The sequence below is a fragment of the Ambystoma mexicanum genome, chromosome 8 (assembly GCF_040938575.1).
Source record: "Ambystoma mexicanum isolate Mex_15411 chromosome 8, UKY_AmexF1_1, whole genome shotgun sequence".
NCBI lineage: Eukaryota > Metazoa > Chordata > Amphibia > Caudata > Ambystomatidae > Ambystoma > Ambystoma mexicanum.
Genome location: NC_090929.1, coordinates 112,161,693 through 112,180,280, shown reverse-complemented (window position 1 = coordinate 112,180,280; position 18,588 = coordinate 112,161,693). Strand labels below are relative to the sequence as shown.

The 18,588-nt window shown below is 44.1% G+C and overlaps 1 protein-coding gene across 4 annotated transcripts in view; it reads right to left on the bottom strand.

The window, feature by feature from the left end:
- SCAI (suppressor of cancer cell invasion) overlaps positions 1–18,588 on the bottom strand; it is an 877,065-nt gene that overhangs the window by 12,171 nt on the left and 846,306 nt on the right. For all 4 annotated transcript variants that reach the window (XM_069609434.1, XM_069609437.1, XM_069609436.1 and 1 more), the window contains one exon: positions 4,381–4,481. In XM_069609434.1, coding sequence (XP_069465535.1) covers positions 4,381–4,481 — 101 coding nt within the window. The remainder of the gene's footprint in view (positions 1–4,380; positions 4,482–18,588) is intronic.

Genomic DNA, 18,588 nt, shown 5'->3' with positions numbered 1-18,588 from the left:
TCAAAGAAGCAGGAGAAGGGAGTCATTCTCCTTAAAGATGGAACCTTTTGTTAGTTCACCTTTTAGTTGTAGTGTGAGGAATAGAAGTAGGTTGTCATGCAGGACGGTGGAAATTACTTTGACAGACATTCTGACAGGACCCTTTAGTATTAGTTTTGAGGAAAGGAAACCACTCTTAGAAGTTAGGGATAGTGAGGATCTTTTTTTCTTATATAAAATAAAAGTCTATAACCAAACCCATGCCACCTTTTGTCAGCTTCCTTTGTTGATACCCTTACAGCGTTCAGTAGGTAGCTTTGGGTGAGTAAAAACAAATCCTTTAAATTTTGGACCAACATTTGGTGTTGAAGAAATCTTCTAGTTCATGGCCAAGATTTTGGGGATTTATTCATGAGCAATATTTGGTTTCAAAAGCTCAGTGGTGTAATATACATCTTTCTCTATAGCCTGGATGCAGTAGGCACTTGGCTAACTGATGTTGCATTTGATGTAATTCTTTGTCGAATACGGTAGGCCACAGTATCACTCTCACTTTGGTGAGGTAGAAGGCGAGACATTTGGTTAGAGCAGGGTTGTCCAACTCCAGGCCTTGAGGGCCGGAATCCTGATGGATTTTAAGGATACCCCAATATTCACTAGAAAAAATGGGTATACATTTAGAATCATTGTATGGAAATTCATCCCATGAATATTAATTGGTGGTATCCTGAACATCTGACATGTTTCCGGCCCTCAAGGCCTGGAGTTGGACAACACAGGGTTAGAGGATGGGGGTGGTGGTGGGTTTTGTAATCTAGGATTTGGAGGGGGCCTGCAGGATAAAAGCTTATTTCAATGTATGAAACTGTGTTTAGAGTTGTTGGGTAGTCGAGATAGCTGCATGTTGAGTGTTGATTGGTTTTACACAATTTGCAAAATATTATATGACATTTTGGTCAGGAACAGAAGAGAGTTCTATATGGGAAATTGAGTTTCATGGGTGGGATGGTGAAAGGGTAATTAGAGGAAATAAAGTGGTACTCAGCCCTGGAGACTGAAATGGATGTTGTGGCCTTTCAATTTTAGGCAAGAAGATGGGTTCCACAGAGTGGCCAGCATAGATGTGACCACTTTGTTAATGATGCAAGATGAGGATATCAAGCGTGGCTAGGACGTCGCCTGTGAACAAACTGCCCCAATTGGCCCAGATGTCGAAGTGTCAGGAAGCAATGACTTTGTGGAGGCATAACTGGACGTCTCCTCTAGATGACGGATAAGTGTGTCATTAATCAAAAGCACTATTTTCGTTGGTCTGAAAGAAAGGTTGATCGTAAGGTGATGGAGTGTTTGATGTGGCTCTTTGATTACCTTGAACACATCACCTCCAAGACTTTAGCGTCATACATGTTCTGATCGAAGGAGCAATGACTGCTAAGCTGACCTTATTCTGAGCAGGCCTGTAAAAGCAGATGATGTTGGAAGCTTCTGGTGTGCTATCACAGAGTGATGCTAAATTGGCGGTCTGAGAACCCAGTTTTGGTGATGCGGATAGTCCTAAGCCTTGGTAGGTTATCAAATCTGTGATCAACTAAGTTATCACCCGAGGGTCTACCATGCATTGGGCATAATATTAGTTGCAAGAACTTGAAAGAAGTTGTATGGGTAGGGGCTGCTCACAGCTTTCACGTTAGCGTTCAGGTTGGTCTTTCCAAATATGCAAGCTCTTGTTATTGGTGTGAAGTTGATAAAGAATTGTTCTGCTTGTATTGTTTTGATAACGCAAAAGCTCAATGTTACAGCACACAAGTCAATGAATTTCCTTGACAGGGATCATACTTAGGTAGCTAAAGTTTAAAGAGTTGAGAGGGTGTTGTATTGTTGTGGAGGATCCTTCAGGGATAGACATTGAGTGGGGAATATAGTTCTGGATGTAGAGAACTGTCAGTACAGTTACTGTAGAGGTTGAGTGGATCCACAGAAAGAGGAGAGATGCCAAGACACTCTGTAAAATAGAACGGAAGAGAAGTGCAGCATAAGAAATATGGGTTGTGGACAGTGGGTGGGACAGTGTGGGCTCAGTCTGTATGGAGGGCTAGAACAAGGGAGTCTCTACCAACATGGCTGCTGATGTAGTGCAATCAATGGCACATTCAGAAGATTTAAAAGAACATGCTCACTGACATTGGTGAGGGCACTTGGATATAGTCAGCAATAATAAATTTCTTCTAAGATGGTGGCAGGTGGGTGTAATAAATCTATACTTATGGAGCATTTTGGCATTCTTCAATGACAACAGACTTGATTTACCGTATCTTGGGGTACCTTTCCTCTGTTGGCCACTGACTCCACAGTAAAGGGACTGATGTCAATACAGCGAACGATGGCTTCCTAGGTGACCCGGCCAATACATTTTATATCTTCAACAGGCCTCACTTACCCCAAAAGCCCGCTAAGGTCTTTACAAAAGAAGGCATACGTGTAAGACCCTCAAATGAGCATTCGCTTCCGCACATGCGTCCATGCGCATTGCACTAATAGTCAGAAAAGGTTGCCTCAGGTAGGTTACGGTGTGGCCGTATGAATAAGATGCTGCAGGTTTTCTAACCCTCTAGAGAGCGCAGCACAAACACCAGGTGAGAGTAGATCAATGGATAACTATAGGAAAATCCCAGCTGTAATCAGGCAATAAACCAAACTGCCCTTAAAATTTATCTGGCATGTTCACAGCAGTCTATACAACCAAAAAGGTCCCCTGAGCAACCTTAAACCATGTTCAAACAGAAAAATCAATTATAAAACAAATATTGTATTGTAATGAACAAATACACAGATGGAGTAAATAATGAATTTCAAACTCAGTATGATACGTGACTTTGTGCGTTTAAACATGTATTTATTTTGTGTACTGTTAGATTGTCTTCTCAATATATTTACATAGGGATAAGTTTAGTTATATGTTGTTTGACCTGCTTTTTCTTGTTTTACCTAGTTTCAAAGATTTGTTATCATATAAGCACTGTGGCGAACTCATTTGATAAACACTTTTGTCATAATACGCGTTTGGAATTCATTATATAATAATTCCTATATTTTAACACATTTTCTTTATCATTATGTATTTCACGTTTACTTTTGTGAGTTAAATACACCACATTTTTTCATCACTATAGAATTGTTTTTCTTTGACAAGTGTTCGTTTGTATGACTGATTTCCTGATTCAAGGGACCTTTTTTGTAACTAAATGGTCAACTTGACTATCCCAAGCGGTTTTCCTGGAGGTAACCAGGAAACATGGATTCATCTTCGGAGAACGCAGGGCAAAAAAGTGGAAAAAGGGCTGGTGGGACTGTCAAGAGGGCAGCAGATGGATTTCCCTGCAGTGCTAAAAATGTGTGGTTCATATGTACACCACAGAAGGATATTAAAACTATAGTGGAATGGGTATGCTGCTAGAAAATGATTTATGAACGAAATCTGTGGGTTGAGAGTTGTGAGGATGTGTAATGAAGGAAGCAGTGTGGCGGATTCTGCCGCATCCAACGAAATCTGTGGGCTGAGTGTTGTGAGGATGTGTAATGAAGGAAGCAGTGTGGCGGATTCTGCCGCATCCAATGAAATCTGTGGGCTGAGAGTTGTGAGGATGTGTAATGAAGGAAGCAGTGTGGCAGATTCTGCCGCAACCAATGAAATCTGTGGGCTGAGAGTTATGAGGATGTGTAATGAAGGAAGCAGTGTGGCGGATTGTGCCGCATTCAACGAAATCTGTGGGCTGAGAGTTATGAGGATGTGTAATGAAGGAAGCAGTGTGGCAGATTCTGCCGCATCCAACGAAATCTGTGGGCTGAGAGTTATGAGGATGTGTAATGAAGGAAGCAGTGTGGCAGATTCTGCCGCATCCAATGAAATCTGTGGGCTGAGAGTTATGAGGATGTGTAATGAAGGAAGCAGTGTGGCGGATTCTGCCGCATCCAATGAAATCTGTGGGCTGAGAGTTATGAGGATGTGTAATGAAGGAAGCAGTGTGGCGGATTGTGACGCATCCAAAGAAATCCGTGGCCTGAGCATTGGGAGTATGTGTACTGAAAGAAGTAGTGTCGCGGATTCTGACGCATCCAACAAAATCTGTGGGCTGAGCGTTGGGAGGATGTGTAATGAAAGCAGTGTGGCAGATTCTGACGCATCCAACAAAATTTGTGAGCTTAGCGTTGGGAGGATGTGTAATGAAGGAAGCAGCGGGCGGATTGTGTTGCATACAGCCCATCTTTTCTTTTGCCACAGGTTCAAATTCAGAGTGAACTGTTGCACACGTTTCCTTCAGTTGAACTAAACACTTTGATTCCTAGGCTACATGGTGCTCCATGAAGTCAGATTTCAAGAAATACTGAAAGCCAAGGACGTACCCTAAAACTTTTGTGTAGCCGTATGGTTGCAGAACAGAAGACAAATCTCGTCAGCAGTAAGCGAAGAAATTCATCACCAAAAAATTGAAGAAATGATTGATCTGTGAATAAAAATATACAATATGAGTAAGACACAGTATATTAGCAAAGAATAATGACTTGTGTACACTGTGATAACACTGGTATTCTTTTAAATATATTGATATATTATTTGAATAAAGCTTTATGTGATCAAAGAATATTTGAGAGGAAATGACTAGAACAATAAGGTTTAGTTACCCACTATTTTCTACTCTACAGCAAGGGTCATTTGAACTGTACAATCAATGCCTTTTGTACAAGTCCTAATTAAAGTCATAGCAAACAGCATTACTAATGTTTTTATCCCACAGATTTGTGCTATGGTTCGCCATCATTCCTGCACCCTAACATAATATAAACACAGGGCTCCATTCCATCTAAAGCATTCAGTATCAGTACATTTAACACCTCTGAAACTTGCACGATTTATTTATTTCCATTTTTATGAAGCGCCACACACCCAAAGGCTTGAGAGCGCTAACAAACACAAGACAAAACAAACAAGCATAGTCCAGAGTATAATGCAGAATGCAAAATAAGATAAAGCTTTCTAAATTGCAGACATTCACTTATTCTCAGGGTGATGTCCCTAATAATGTGGTGGTCTCGTTGCTTGCCATAAAACTACAAATCTTGCGTCTGACCAAGAGTTGAAAATGTTTCAAAATGTGTGTAGTTGTCTTTTGGCGTAGCACCCGAGTGACATTTTGCAATTCCCAATGTTAAGTCCCAAAATATCCAGCAAATACAATTTTACTTTTGAATTTATATTCTTTAATCTTAGTATTCAGAAATGCAGGTGATATCATCGTAAATATAACGTTTGCACTAACATACACCCAATAACAAACTAGATTGGAATAAGTTTTGCAGGCATAATACCGACTGTCCACATAATTACCATTATGATTTTGGACTTCACAAATTCCTTTCAAAATATCAGGTCAACTAATTGGCAATTGGAAATTATTTTACAAATGTAAAGATTGCTCGAATACATATTGATAACAATCTTCACTGGAATGATTCTTTGCAGGACTAATAACTGATGTTTACATGACTACTATTCATTTTTGTCTTTTTAAAATTCCCTCAATAATGGAAGGTTGAATCTTTTGACAACTATACACCCACACATATTGCTAAAGCACACGCTTAATAGTAAACTCCGTTTTCCAGATTGCGCTTGGTAAACGAGCGATCGCGGGATGACATCATTGTGCATCATGTTATGCGCAATGACGTCACCACGTGGATTTCAATTAGCGGGTGCCATTTTTGAATGCCCAAAATTCACTGCGAGTAAGGAGGACCATCGCATCCATCCTTGCATATGTTTCTGAAAGGTAATTGAGCATTTTTTATTATATTGCAGTTCATTTTTCTAAACATAAAGAACAAGCCTTAGAAATTAAGAATAGCTTAAGGTCACTTCCACAACTGACAGTATGCCTCTTCAATTTTGCCCCTAGAAACCAGACTAATTTACCAGCCAGAACATTTACTAATTTAACTTGCATGAGCACCAGACACATTTAAAAGCAAGGCACTTGCAAGATCAGGGCTGTGTAAGTCATATTAGTTTAAATACCAATTGGTTCAGAACATTGCTAAGAGGAAACTCAAATGTATAAAATATAATGACCCAATAGTCCCGGTATTTTAATGATTATAGCCTTTTCTTTTATTTTGTACCATGTATGTTATTAGATGAGAATAAGCAGTCAATTCCTCCTAATGATCCACCAGAAGGTGGTGAAACACGTGTAGAGTATAGAGAATAAGGACCAAATTAGTTTATAGCCAATCACAGAGACTTGTGAGGACAAGTACTAAAATCATTTAGAGGCCAAAAATGAAGACTTTTGAAGAACTGTCTGAAGATTTATAAGACATAACAATTTTGTGAATTGGCAGGCTACCCTAAAGGGCATTAAAAGGATAAGCATCAAAACCATTTATTACCAAAAGCAGAGATGACTCATAATGGAGAGCTTGGATATGACACATTTTTCCTTAAAGAAATTTTGGAGAATCCGATGCCTTAAGACTTTAATGTTCACTTTTGTAAACATTTTGACCTTAAACATTTTGACCTTAACAAGAACATTCATTTTGACCTCAAGGATTGATGATTGACATTTTTGAAATCACAAAAGTCTCTCAGCGGAATTTCAAGAAGGTCTGATGGCTCAAGACTTCAATGTTCATTTTTTGTAGCACTGAAGTTTTGAACAAATAATATTAATTTCTGAATACTAAAAATTAAAGAATACAATTTCAAAAGTAAAATTTTCTTTTCAGGATATTTTGAGAATTAACTTTGGGAATTGAACAATGTCACTCATGCGCTCTTCCAAAGGGCAACTACACACATTTTGAAGAATACAAAACAAGATAAAGTATAACACAATAATGGATAAAACATTCCATGCTGTGCTGTAGATCCTACTCAAGATCAGACTACTAGTTTCAAGTTAGAAAAACCCTTAGGAAAATTTTTACAAATACTCAAAAAGAGTAGCAGGTTACTATCCACACACCCCACAAGTACACCGTCCCTATTGTTCAACGAACACCAACTATCTAGATCAATCCTCGAAGAACCTTCAGGTTGGAGGTTCTAATAACCCCAGGCCCAGTCCTCTGTCGTAGGCAAGCCAGAACTTTGTTCATCAGGGATTCCTTAGGTTAATTCCCTACCAGCTTCTCTACGTCTGTGTTGATGAAGTTTGTTTGATCCATAACCAAACCCCTTAAGATCTTGTCCTCAATCTCTGGGTTTTGCCAGCGTGCGCGCTCTTAGGAATACCAGGTTTCGTTCTGAAATTGGTACGTCGTGTAGAGCAAGAAGATGCTTGTATTAGCTCTCTGGCTACAGCCAGCAGTGTTGGTATCAATGCTTGTACTCACTCTCCAGATGCCACAGGCACAGTTGGTGACAAATCCTGGGGGGTTAAGTATAGCTTCAAACACCAGACAACTGGTTTAGTTATGGATTGTTTGACGAGACTGGTCTTATTGAGCATTTGGGCCAGTTTGGCACAAATTGTCTATCTCGTCCGGATGATACTGTGAAACACACTTTTCCAGAGATTCCACCCATAGGCAGAAGTCTGCAAAGGTATTGCACTGATTGAGCTCGTATGAGATGTTTTCCCTAACTCGATGCCACTGTGCAGGAGTAGGGAGTAGTTTCTTACCTGTAACTCAGGGAAAGGGTGCCTCAGGGTTCAAAATCCCTCTTGCCACACGTGATCTAGAATGGGTATTGCAAATCCAGCTTTCTAGCTTACCCATATGATCAAAAAGAAAGCACTATTTTCTTCTGCTGTGGTCAGCCCAAATTCTTGGCACACCTTTGAGACCTCTAACGCTCACCTTATATCCACAGGGACGCCTCTCGACTGGTCTGGGACACTGCTGGGTTCACTGCACCTTCCCCGGACTTCGTTCTGCCAGGAATCCATTCTAGAAGATAGGAGGGGGAATTTAGCGACTTCTCCTTCTCTTCAGAGACCCACCTCCCTGCGTTCCCCTTGCGGTTTCCCATTGGGACTTTGCTCACCTTGATTTTCGTAATGTCGTGCTCTCCGTCCTGCCGTGCTGGGCAGGGGCGGTCGTTGTTGGCTCGATCCGCTGAGTTACTTCACTGGCGATAGCCTGGAGTCCAGACAGGCTGCGACTCCACCTTTCAGGTATGTCTTTAGTGTTTTTTGAGTAATATCTATATCGAAGAATGCCCCAATAACCTTCTCTTGTCTTGCAGAGGCTGATGGAGAGAGCCGAGGCTGACTGCTGAGTTCGAGGAGGTAAGGATAAGCTAGATGTGGCACTGAAAGCGTCCTTGCAGGTCACGAAGAATTCCTGGAAGCAGCGATGTATTGGGACAAGAGGCCGTAGATGATGTTCGGAATGGCGGAGGCCTTCCAGGAGAGATGGTAAGTAGCTTCTGATTCTTGCCTCTATTGTCCTAAAGATGTAGCATGAGATCGATGGAAAAGTTCCCAAAGGCTCCGACTGGATGGAGGAGCTGGAGCTGAACAGGTAAGGATAGCATTGTTCTTTAGAGTTGTTCGCCCATGCAGGCCAGGATACTGAGCAGGACCCGGTGAACGTCCCGCTGCAAAAGCAGAATAACGCGAAGCGCGTGCCTTGGGTCAGGCGTGGTTTAAATACCCGGCAAGTATCCCAGGTGCCTTTGGGGCGGACCTCGCCTTGAAGCTAGACTGCTTGTTGCAGTTCTCTGATAATCCTTGTGGGGGCAGCCATGTTCACCCATTGTCCATTGGAACCCATACTTGCCAAGTGAGCCTGATGCCAACGGGGCCAGGATTGCGTCCAAGGCACCCGCAACGGGCTAGCGTGGGCCTTTCTGGCCTTGTAACAGTACTGAGGCGGGGGCCATGGTGCCCGAGACCCATTGTCTGGGTTCAAGGTCGTGACAAGACCATGGCGTGAAAAGCACCAATGTTGTCTGGTGGAGAAGGATGTGCTGGGCTACTTTGTGTTTCCTGGCCTGGGTCATCTGTATCCCAAGTATCTATCATCCTGGTGAGGAGAGTTGGAAGTGGTGGAAGAGCTTGAGTCCCTTGGATCGGTGTCCTGGTCTGTATCCACTATCTCCCCTTCCTGTTGTTCTCCCATTAATGGGCTCCCTCTCTCCATGGAGGAGGCGGCTTGGGTGGAGATTGAGACTTGTGTGCTGAACGTGAGCGTTTAACATGGTCTTGAGACAAGTGTCCTTGATCTCTTCCTTGTACTGCTTGCATTTGCTGACTTGGTGTTACCTGGTCTCCCCTGTATTGAGGGATCCCCTGATGCTGAGGCGGTTGAAGCCTAGCGTTGAGTTGTAACAGACTTTGTAGAGTTGACAGTACTTGCAGGAATAGCAGAGACTGTGGGTTGGCGTCATTCCTACCTATCCTGAGGGTGTGGAGGGAAAACCGAGGGGTACACTTTGCAGCCTTACTGGTGTTCTTTCCCAACTTGGCTTGGGCCGAGATCTGCCCTGTGCCTGAGCTTGGATCACTGTCCACTCTTCGGAATCCGAATCTGACTCCTGGGCACTCCTCCCTAGGAGGCTCAAAGTCAGATGTTATTTCATGTTGTAGGATTTCAACCTGCATGATTTCAGTGTATTTTATGGGTGACACACCTAGAGGGAGTTTCCTGGGCTCTACTGGATCCTCTGTGGGAGTTCTTAGTATCCCTTTAGTACAGGACAGTGTAAGGAACTCCTTGTGGCAACAGTAAAGACAGACACAAGGGATCACAGTTTAAGGGTGTTTATTGAACTTTTTAATGTGTGAGATAAACGCCTAATCTAAACCTAAATCTAAGATGGGAGCAAGCTACGACCATCAAATAAAAATAAGCCAGTCCTAGTGGCGTCTTGCCAAATAAAAAGGGCCTATACTAAAAAAAAAAAAACAATTGTCAGTTCCTTACTGCTAAATTACAAAAAGAGTGTGGGATAATTTTCACCAGAAAAGAAAGAAGTGTTCACAAAAATGATACGTCAGGATGGGATGGCTTGGTCATCTTTCCCCACGTTTGAAGCACGGGACAAGGTGAGACACTCGAGCACAGCACACTCCTTGGCCTCGTCAGAATGAGGTTCACAGTTCAAGTTCAATGATGCCAGCAACTTCAGCACCGGTCCTCCCTCAGCCTGGGTTCACTACAGCCTTCTTTAACACAGCACATGTATTTTTAACACAGTTCACGTTTTACTCAATTTCACCAGAAAGCGTTGGTTCCCTTTTCCTAGCTTTATTTTCGGCATCCCTCTGTCGGGTTCACACTTGCCTTATTCCACAGTTCAAAATGTTATTGGAAAGTGGGGTTCCCTTCCCCTAGCTTTCCTCTGGCAATGGGTCAGAGATGTTCGATTGAATAATTTGACATAATTTTGACATAACCCTTATAGGACCACTCTGACGCCTCATGCCACCCTTTCTTAGGGCATTTTTGTTCTTGCAGCTTCTTAAACTGGTCCCGGTCAGAGTCCTTCGAATGAGAGTTCACGTGGTGCCGAACCCCTCTGTACCTGAACCTCAACTGGGCTTTCTTTAAAGTTCAAGCACATACACAAGTTCTTTCTCTCAGGATTTCTTGTATTCAAAATGTTGCCACTTGCAACTTTGGGCTCAACATAGTTTGGTTTACTATCAGTCTCCTCCAACTCACCGGCTGTGCTGAACCCGTTGGCTCCCTTGTTCTCTGGAGTCAAGGATAGTACCACGGTAGCCAGCTTGCCTCTCTGCCTGTGTTATCAAAGCGGTAGGCCTCCGTTTACCATTGACGTCTGCTGCTTTGCACACCAGCTTTAGATCTCGGGCTTCTGATTTCCCTTTCAGAGGTTTCACAGGTTTAAGGTGAAAAGGGCAAGGGCAACTCCCCCTTCGTCGTCCTTTCAGGTCTCCCTGTATTTCTTCTCCGTTTGAACTGCCGGTTTGTTGTGCTGTCTCCTTGTGTGTTCGGCCTTGCTCGAAGGGTGCTTTTGTGCTCCCCGTTTTCTCACTGTGGGGAAGGTAAACAGACGTCAGAGATGTGTGTGATTCTTGTCAATTGCCTGACTCGGCCTGACCCATGTGTTGGGACATGTCAGGTAAACCGCTCTGGTGTTAGTCTGTTGTCTGTTATAGTATAAGCAAGTGTTTGTGAGGGGAAAAGGTGGGGGGGGGGGGAGGCAAAGCTTCAAAATATCCTACAGGGTAGGATAGGGAAAAGGTGTTACAAGGAAGGGGATATCGCGCCGCAACTCTCTGTGTACCACTTCCACGTCCCGAAGACCCCCTCGCCCAGGTGATCCTCCCCCACTGGTCCACCCGCAGGAACTGGATCCAATAACGATGGCCATGTCATAGCCACCTGGACGACAGACCCCCGGTGACTAGTGGGTGAGACACCTTTGGGTTTCTCACAATAGTATACTCCTCCTGCAGCTGTAGGATAGGTTGGTCGGGATGTTCTGTGAGTTGAGCCATGGTATAACCCGTTGTCGGGGTTGTGTGTACTGTCGTTTCACTCCCTGGAGATTTTTCGTAGTCGACGAGTGACGTCCTAATTTCATCGAAGTATGTACTGTCGACGACTCTTGCTCGGAAGAGGATCTATGCCCCTCTCTGGAATTACGGGACTCTGACAACTAGTTGTGTTTCTTCGTTGACGAAGGTGGAGTCCTCGTGGACGATTTGGCCTCATGCTTGTCTTTTGTCGGCGAATGGGAGGTTGAGGCTGTTGACGGGGGTCAGCCCTTGTTCGTATGCTTTGACGATGATACTGTTTTAGTCGTTGCTTTCGTCGATGGGTTTTTCAATGACTGTTTTCTGGCTGACTACGGGGCTTTGTGGCTAACCGGTTTCTTTTTAGAAGGAGACCACAATTGTGTGGTACTCTTATTGTGGCTCGTCGACTATTTCGTCTTACCTGATTTCTGTTTGTTCGTAGGTCATTCTTCTGACCTGATGGTGATGGTTTTTGCGAGGGAGTGATAGCTCTCCCACTCCTTGACGAGCCCGCCTCTGGCGCCAGATATCCCCCTTTTAGCCAGCAAATCAATGCTTTCTGTCCTTGAGGGTTTTCTGAGAGAATACCTGACCGATTTTGCATTCTTCTGTGAAATAGATACAGTATAGGCAGTATATACAGTCTACATGCCTGTCACCTTCATAAATGTTTTTTGGGCCGTACGTCCCACAGGCCCCGAATAAGGATTCTTGTGGAGCCCACGGTGTCCGTGTTTGTTGCCAACACCGCCGAAGAGTCGCTGGTTGTTCCGGGTTGACTGTGTTGTACGAATATATATGTTTTGTGCATAAAGAAGATTTCTTAGTGACGAGAAGAACTCTAGGAATCCCACCAGCTAAGAAGACAGTTGAAATCTGAGGGGAATCTGCTGGGGCGAGCTACATACTCGATGTCCTATTGGTAGAGACCAAAAGCACCCACAGCGACGCTGATGGGACACTCAAGGTGTCCAAAGTGTTTCCATAGGAAAACTACAATATTAAAATAACGACGGATTCCCAGCCTGACGACAGGGAATATTCACAGCATGTGAATCTGTGAAAGATCCAATTGTGGAATAATTTGCTCAGTATGAACAATATGCTCATAATCAGACCCCACAGGCCTCAAAGGAAATTGTGATGGTAATTCCATGGTAGACTTCTCTGTTCTATCCACGGGAGATTGCATAGACACAGACAGAGATGAAGTTAATCCATTGGTGCTTCCCGATTGACTACAAGTGGTAACACACCTTGATGAACACCTATGATTTACCAGACACGTAAAACCTTCTATTTCCACACCTGTCATGTAGGTGCCCGAGGACGAGCCATGGGCATCATCATCATAGGAGGTACCTGTTCACATATCATGAAGCCTCTGTCTCCATCGAGCACTTGGTCAACAGATTCCTACCAGGTATTGGTGATGCAAAAGCCATATCATGCTCAGCAGAAGCCAAATATGACACCCCATATATAGGGCCGTTTTGATAGGGCCCTTTTGTTGCCCGCAAGCCAGGGAGCACAGGACAGCTTAATATGCAAGGGAGATCCACTTACGGCATAGGTGTCATTTTAGAGGCATGGGCTCTAGTGACGGGCATACTGAAAGTTGTACATCAAATTTCCAAAAGGATAATGTATCCCCCAACAATGCTCAATGCAACTATGCAATTAATTCATGGCTTAGAGTGGACACTTCCACAATGGATGATAAAAGATAATGGACATATACTGTGTGGAGTGGGGAGGCCATCTCGCCGCCTCTATGTCACCTAATCAGCCTGTCCCAGCTACAGCCAAGGAAAATAGACAACGACAATCAAACCGAGCAGCGGCAGGGCTAAGCAGGGCGAAGGCAGGACAAAGCAGGGCAGAGTGAGGCGCTTGCACCAGAGCAAACAAAAGTCACCCTGCACATTTCTTGACAAATAATCCCTCCAATAAAATGGCAGGAAAAAATAAAAAGGTAGTGGCGGCAGTGATGACCAACATACATTACCACCCACCGCCCATCCAGAAGCACCCCGTTAAAAAAACAGAACTGCATCAAGAAATACACAGGGGGCCCAAAACGGCCAAGCCACACAGACCTATCCTTAGCCTGGGCCCTCACAACGCGCTTTGCTGAATTTCACAAGGGCAATAGACGGCGGAACCACTGAACGGTTACTGACATTACCTCGGTACGGCTACCCCAATATGCCTAATAGTTGCCATCAACGCGTTCCTTCGTGCTCCGTCCCGTGCTGGAAAGAAAACACTAGAGGAACTCACCTACAGACGTGTGGCGTGCCATCAAGCCGCACTGACCGAGGCCAGCCGCTTCCGATAGCATGATGTCATGTAAAAACTTGACAAATGATGGTCAGTTGATATTTTTTTAATACTTAATTTCTAATGCACGGACTAATTTTATGGTGGACTCAGGGAGGGGAAATGCCTGAGGCCAAAGTTAACAGCTGTTTTTAAGAGTGTGGTAAGAGATACTGCACATTATTAAGCCTGTCAGTTTTCCCTGAAATATCATAATTCCTGTCTGCACAATTCCAGTTTATTTATTCATTTTAGTCGCTGTCTGGATACTGTATAAAGTGGGTAATTACACTGATACTCTGCATCAATGCGTAGGGAATTTTGTGTCGGTGGTACGCATTGAATAACTATTTTAGAATTTGAAATTTAAGAATCATGGATGTATGAATGGATCACATCTACACGGGAATACATTCATGGTGTATACATATAAGTTGTCCTGATGAAGGCCACACCACTAATGGAGCAAAGTTAGCTCGAAAAAGGCAGAAACACATTGGGCCTCATTACGAGTTTGGCAGTAACCCGCCGGTGGTACTGGCGGGCTGCTGCCGAATTCGTAACACTGTTTCTACCGACTGATATCCCGGTGCCACCGGGATATTATAAGTATCGGTGGCCCGGGCTATCAGGCGGGGGAAAGTGCAAGTCCCCATTCCCATAGAATCCCACAGGACTCCATGAAAATGGGGACACGGAAGCACCGGCACCGTTGCCAACGCAACAGAATTGTAGTGTGGCGGTCCTGAAAGGGTGACAGTATGTTGCTACCAGCACCCTTATTTCCGGACCACCACACTTGTAACGAGGCCCATTGTGTCCGAGTCAACATTCATGATTGTGAATGACTTGTGAATCCATCATTGTGTGAGATTTTGAATCAATTGAATTGACCCGACAGAAATGGTTGTGAGCTTGACATTACTGAGCCAGAAGTTGACAATTATTCCATGTTAACAGAGACTCGTTCCGTGTATTTGTTTTTGAAGTATTTTGAAGTGTTTCTTCATAATAAAAGTATTTTTGGATATATTTTTGAATTCAAACATGAATTTGTTCTTCTGCGTGTGCACCGCTATCCATTTCTTTGTATTGCTTTATTAGTACCCGGCGAGGGACAAACAGATTGTAACATGGAATCTGATTGGCCCTCGCCAGGGCTTTACCCGACCGGGAATCCCTCTCCCAATGTTCCTTTCCTTTATGTTCCCCGGCAGGGGGATTAGGTGGGGGCGAATGGCAGCCACTCAGCCAATGAGGAGACTCGGAACGGGGTAATCCCTGCTCTGAGCCACCACACGGCTGGAGGCTGCCATCTTCCCCCGCCGGGGATCGAGGTAAGTGTTTTCTTTCCCTCCCCTCCCCCATCCAAACAATTGCCTTACCACCCTCCCAACCTCGCCTTCCTTCTTTTTGGTCCATTTCGGGAGTGGGCGCGCTGGGAACTCTTCTGTCCCCAGGGCGTCCGCTCCGATACACGACAGGCCGTCATGGAAAGGAAGAAGGGACTACACATAGTCCTTTCTCTCCTTTCCATGGTGGCTATTTTGTTTTGTGTACTTTTTTTCTATTTTTTTCAATGGCCGCCATGGAAAGGTAAAACAGACTTTGTTTCCCTTCTCCAGCAGCCTTTTTTTAAAAACATTTTACAGAAAAAAATTACTTTTAGTACCCCGGTCTTATGGGCCGGGGTCCTAATAACAATAAGCCCCTCAGATAACTATGGGTCCCGGAGCTTTACCTGACTCGGTAATGCCCCTGCGGCTCTGGGCTTATTGCTTAAAAATTAACATTTGGTGGTAAATTAACATGATCCAACAAGTAACAATATTGACACTTGTTTACAGTTCTTAACAATGTTATTGGATTATATATATGGTATACGGTATACTGGGAGGTCAAGACTGAGTACCTGGTTCCTCAGAGTGTGATGGATACGGTCTACTACACTCACTATCAATTGACATACAGCAGTGGTCTTCAAACGCTTTCATCCTGCCCCTCCTCCCCCCCCGAATCTAACCTTGAGCAGGCCGCAGGCTGCACCCCCCACCCCTCAAAGTGGCAAATAGCTAGTAAGTTCCATTCACTATGAATTATTGCATGCTGTTGCATAATTCCAGTGCTCTCTCCACCCCTTCGAGTTCCTGGACTCTGTCAACTCCGATCCCAACACAGATGCTGGGCTCTCCCATCCTTCCCCCAGCACAGATCCTGGGCCCACTCCCAGCACGGTCCCGGGGCTCCCCCCTCCCACTTAGCACAGTCCATAGTTCCCCTCTTCTAGCAGTCCCTGGGCATCCCACCCCACTTAGCACAGTCCCTTGGCTGCACCACCCCACCAGCAGCACAGTGCCTGGGCTCCCCCATCCCTGGGCCGCCTACCCAACTCCTGCACAGGAGCAAACCCCTCCGCACAACCCGCTTACCTGGTGCCACAGCTGCTGTAGGCGACTTGCCCACTCCACTGTTGGTGAAGGAAATAAACACACTGGGAAGCACGGTGGTCAGTCAAAATGTCGAAAATAAAATGTAGAATGACAATAATGTTGAAAAATAAATGTAGAAAAACAAATGTCGAATTCCCTTTTTTTAATTATATATTTATTTTGGGATCCGGGAATAAAAAAAAATAGGTAAAACAAAAAAAAAAAAAGAAGAAAAAGGGGGGTTGGAGGGAACCCCCCCATTTCGAATAAAAAACGTCATAAAATAAAATTCGACATTTTTTTTCTACATTTATTTTTCGACATTTTGACTTTCTACATTTTGTCTTTCTACATTATCACTATAAACCGGGAAGCACGGTCTCTTGCGCTTCACAGTGTGTTTGTTTCCTGGATCAGCCGCGCCCACTGACACTACGCCTGTCCCCGTCAAACAGGAGCCATGTTGGGATGGAATATGCAGGATACCACACCCCATGTCATCTTTTTTTTTTCCACCAGCTTTTTTTAAAAAAATCATTTTTCAGGCTGTAGGGCTGCGCCCCCACTCCCCGGGCATCATGGTGTGCTCCCCAGTTTAAAGACCAACGCCACACAGTATATTCCCATACAGTGCAGTATATTACTAGTGTCCGTGCAACTGCAAAACTGAATTTTGGGGACAGTTTCTAAGGATCTGTAAAACATGGCAACCTTGCCCCTGGGAGGCTACCCTTCCCATAGAACTCTTACCCAATGGAATAACAGCAGTTTCTTTAAAACGGACGCCCACCTAAAGCTCTCCTCTTCCACTCGTTCATAGCAAATTGACTGCCGGGAGATGAGAGGTACAGTATTTTGGCAATGCTTCAAGGTATTTTGCGCTGTGTTGCGTGACCCCCACCTCCAACAGAAAGGCAGCACATTAGCACAGCCTTCAATGCTTGGCGCCTTAATCAGCCCAGTGGTCTTTGTATCCTGGATAGACAGAAATGGCCCATCGCGAAAGGTGCACTTTGCAAACTGCCGAGGCAGCACCGGGCGCTGTGTAGGAGGCCGACACAAGATTCTAGATCAGTGGGTGCCTGGCTCAATATTACAATAGCACTGGGGAACAGAGAGGGGAAAAAAGGGGGGAAACACAACTCAAAAGGCTGTTCCCTTTGCCAAGTCGAGCATCCAAACCTTAGCACAACAAATACAGTGGCAAAGAAGCCCGAACAAATAAAATGAGTGTAGATCCGAACGTTGAACTGCAGCACAGCAAGGCACTACTGTATGCCACACAAAGACTAAGGGCCTGATTCACAGATCATTTTCCAATGGGATTGTGCCCTTATGAAACACTTCTGTGAATCAGGTTCTAATTCTTTTCATCTCTGTCAAATGCATTACACGTTGAGTACACTTTAAAAAAATCAAATGGAAGAAAGAAAGAATTCAGCACACGCATTTTGAATAGCATTGTGCTTTTTGAAATGTACTAATTCAAAATGGTGCTACTGTTTGTCAAGGCAAATACGAAAATATCAGCATTGGCCATTAGGGAAGTCCAACCAACTGTAGGGGAAGACCTGTCATCCTGTAACACAGCACCGGAAGCTTCCAAGCACAGAGAGACCCCCTCAGTTATCACGTCATGAGCTCGATTGCTTGCATAAATAAATAAAATGTACACTTCATGTATTAGCATTCTGTTCACACCCATGGACATTCAAAGATAAAAAAAGGGGCGTGTGTGATAGTGACACTCTGCTCCCAGCCACTCCCTTTTTGGGGACGGTCGGTTGAACCCCTGAGCTACAGTACCAATGCCATGACGTCAGGGGTCTGTTTAAGTAAACATAAGCGCGAACATAGCACAGGACAACGGCGTACCTCACCGTGTGCTCAGCCAAAACCGTATGGTTGGCATATAGCCGCAAAAAAAAGCGCGTGTCGGGCTACTCCTCCCTCTTTTGTGCAAGTGAGTTTGCTTATCTCTGGAAAAAGTGCAGTTGTAAAAACAAATACTGTACATGACCTAAGTTTTCATACAAGAAATGCATTACAACACATTTCATTAAAAAAGACTAATACGTGTGGCCTTATGACAATCGTGGAGTACAATTTTTAGTCCCAAATTTTCACAGGTCGCCACACGATACAAATGTCACACATGACATAAAAGACATCCTTATAACAAATAGCGGCAGGATCTATGCAAACGAATTTGTCTCACTCCTTACAGTAGAATGATACCATGATTATACATATACAATACACACAAGGTTTTCTAAGGGTTACTGCAATAAATTGTACCGCTCAAAAGCAGAAACATCTATGCAGCGCGTTCTACACGAAAAAAAAGAGAAAGTTAACATCGC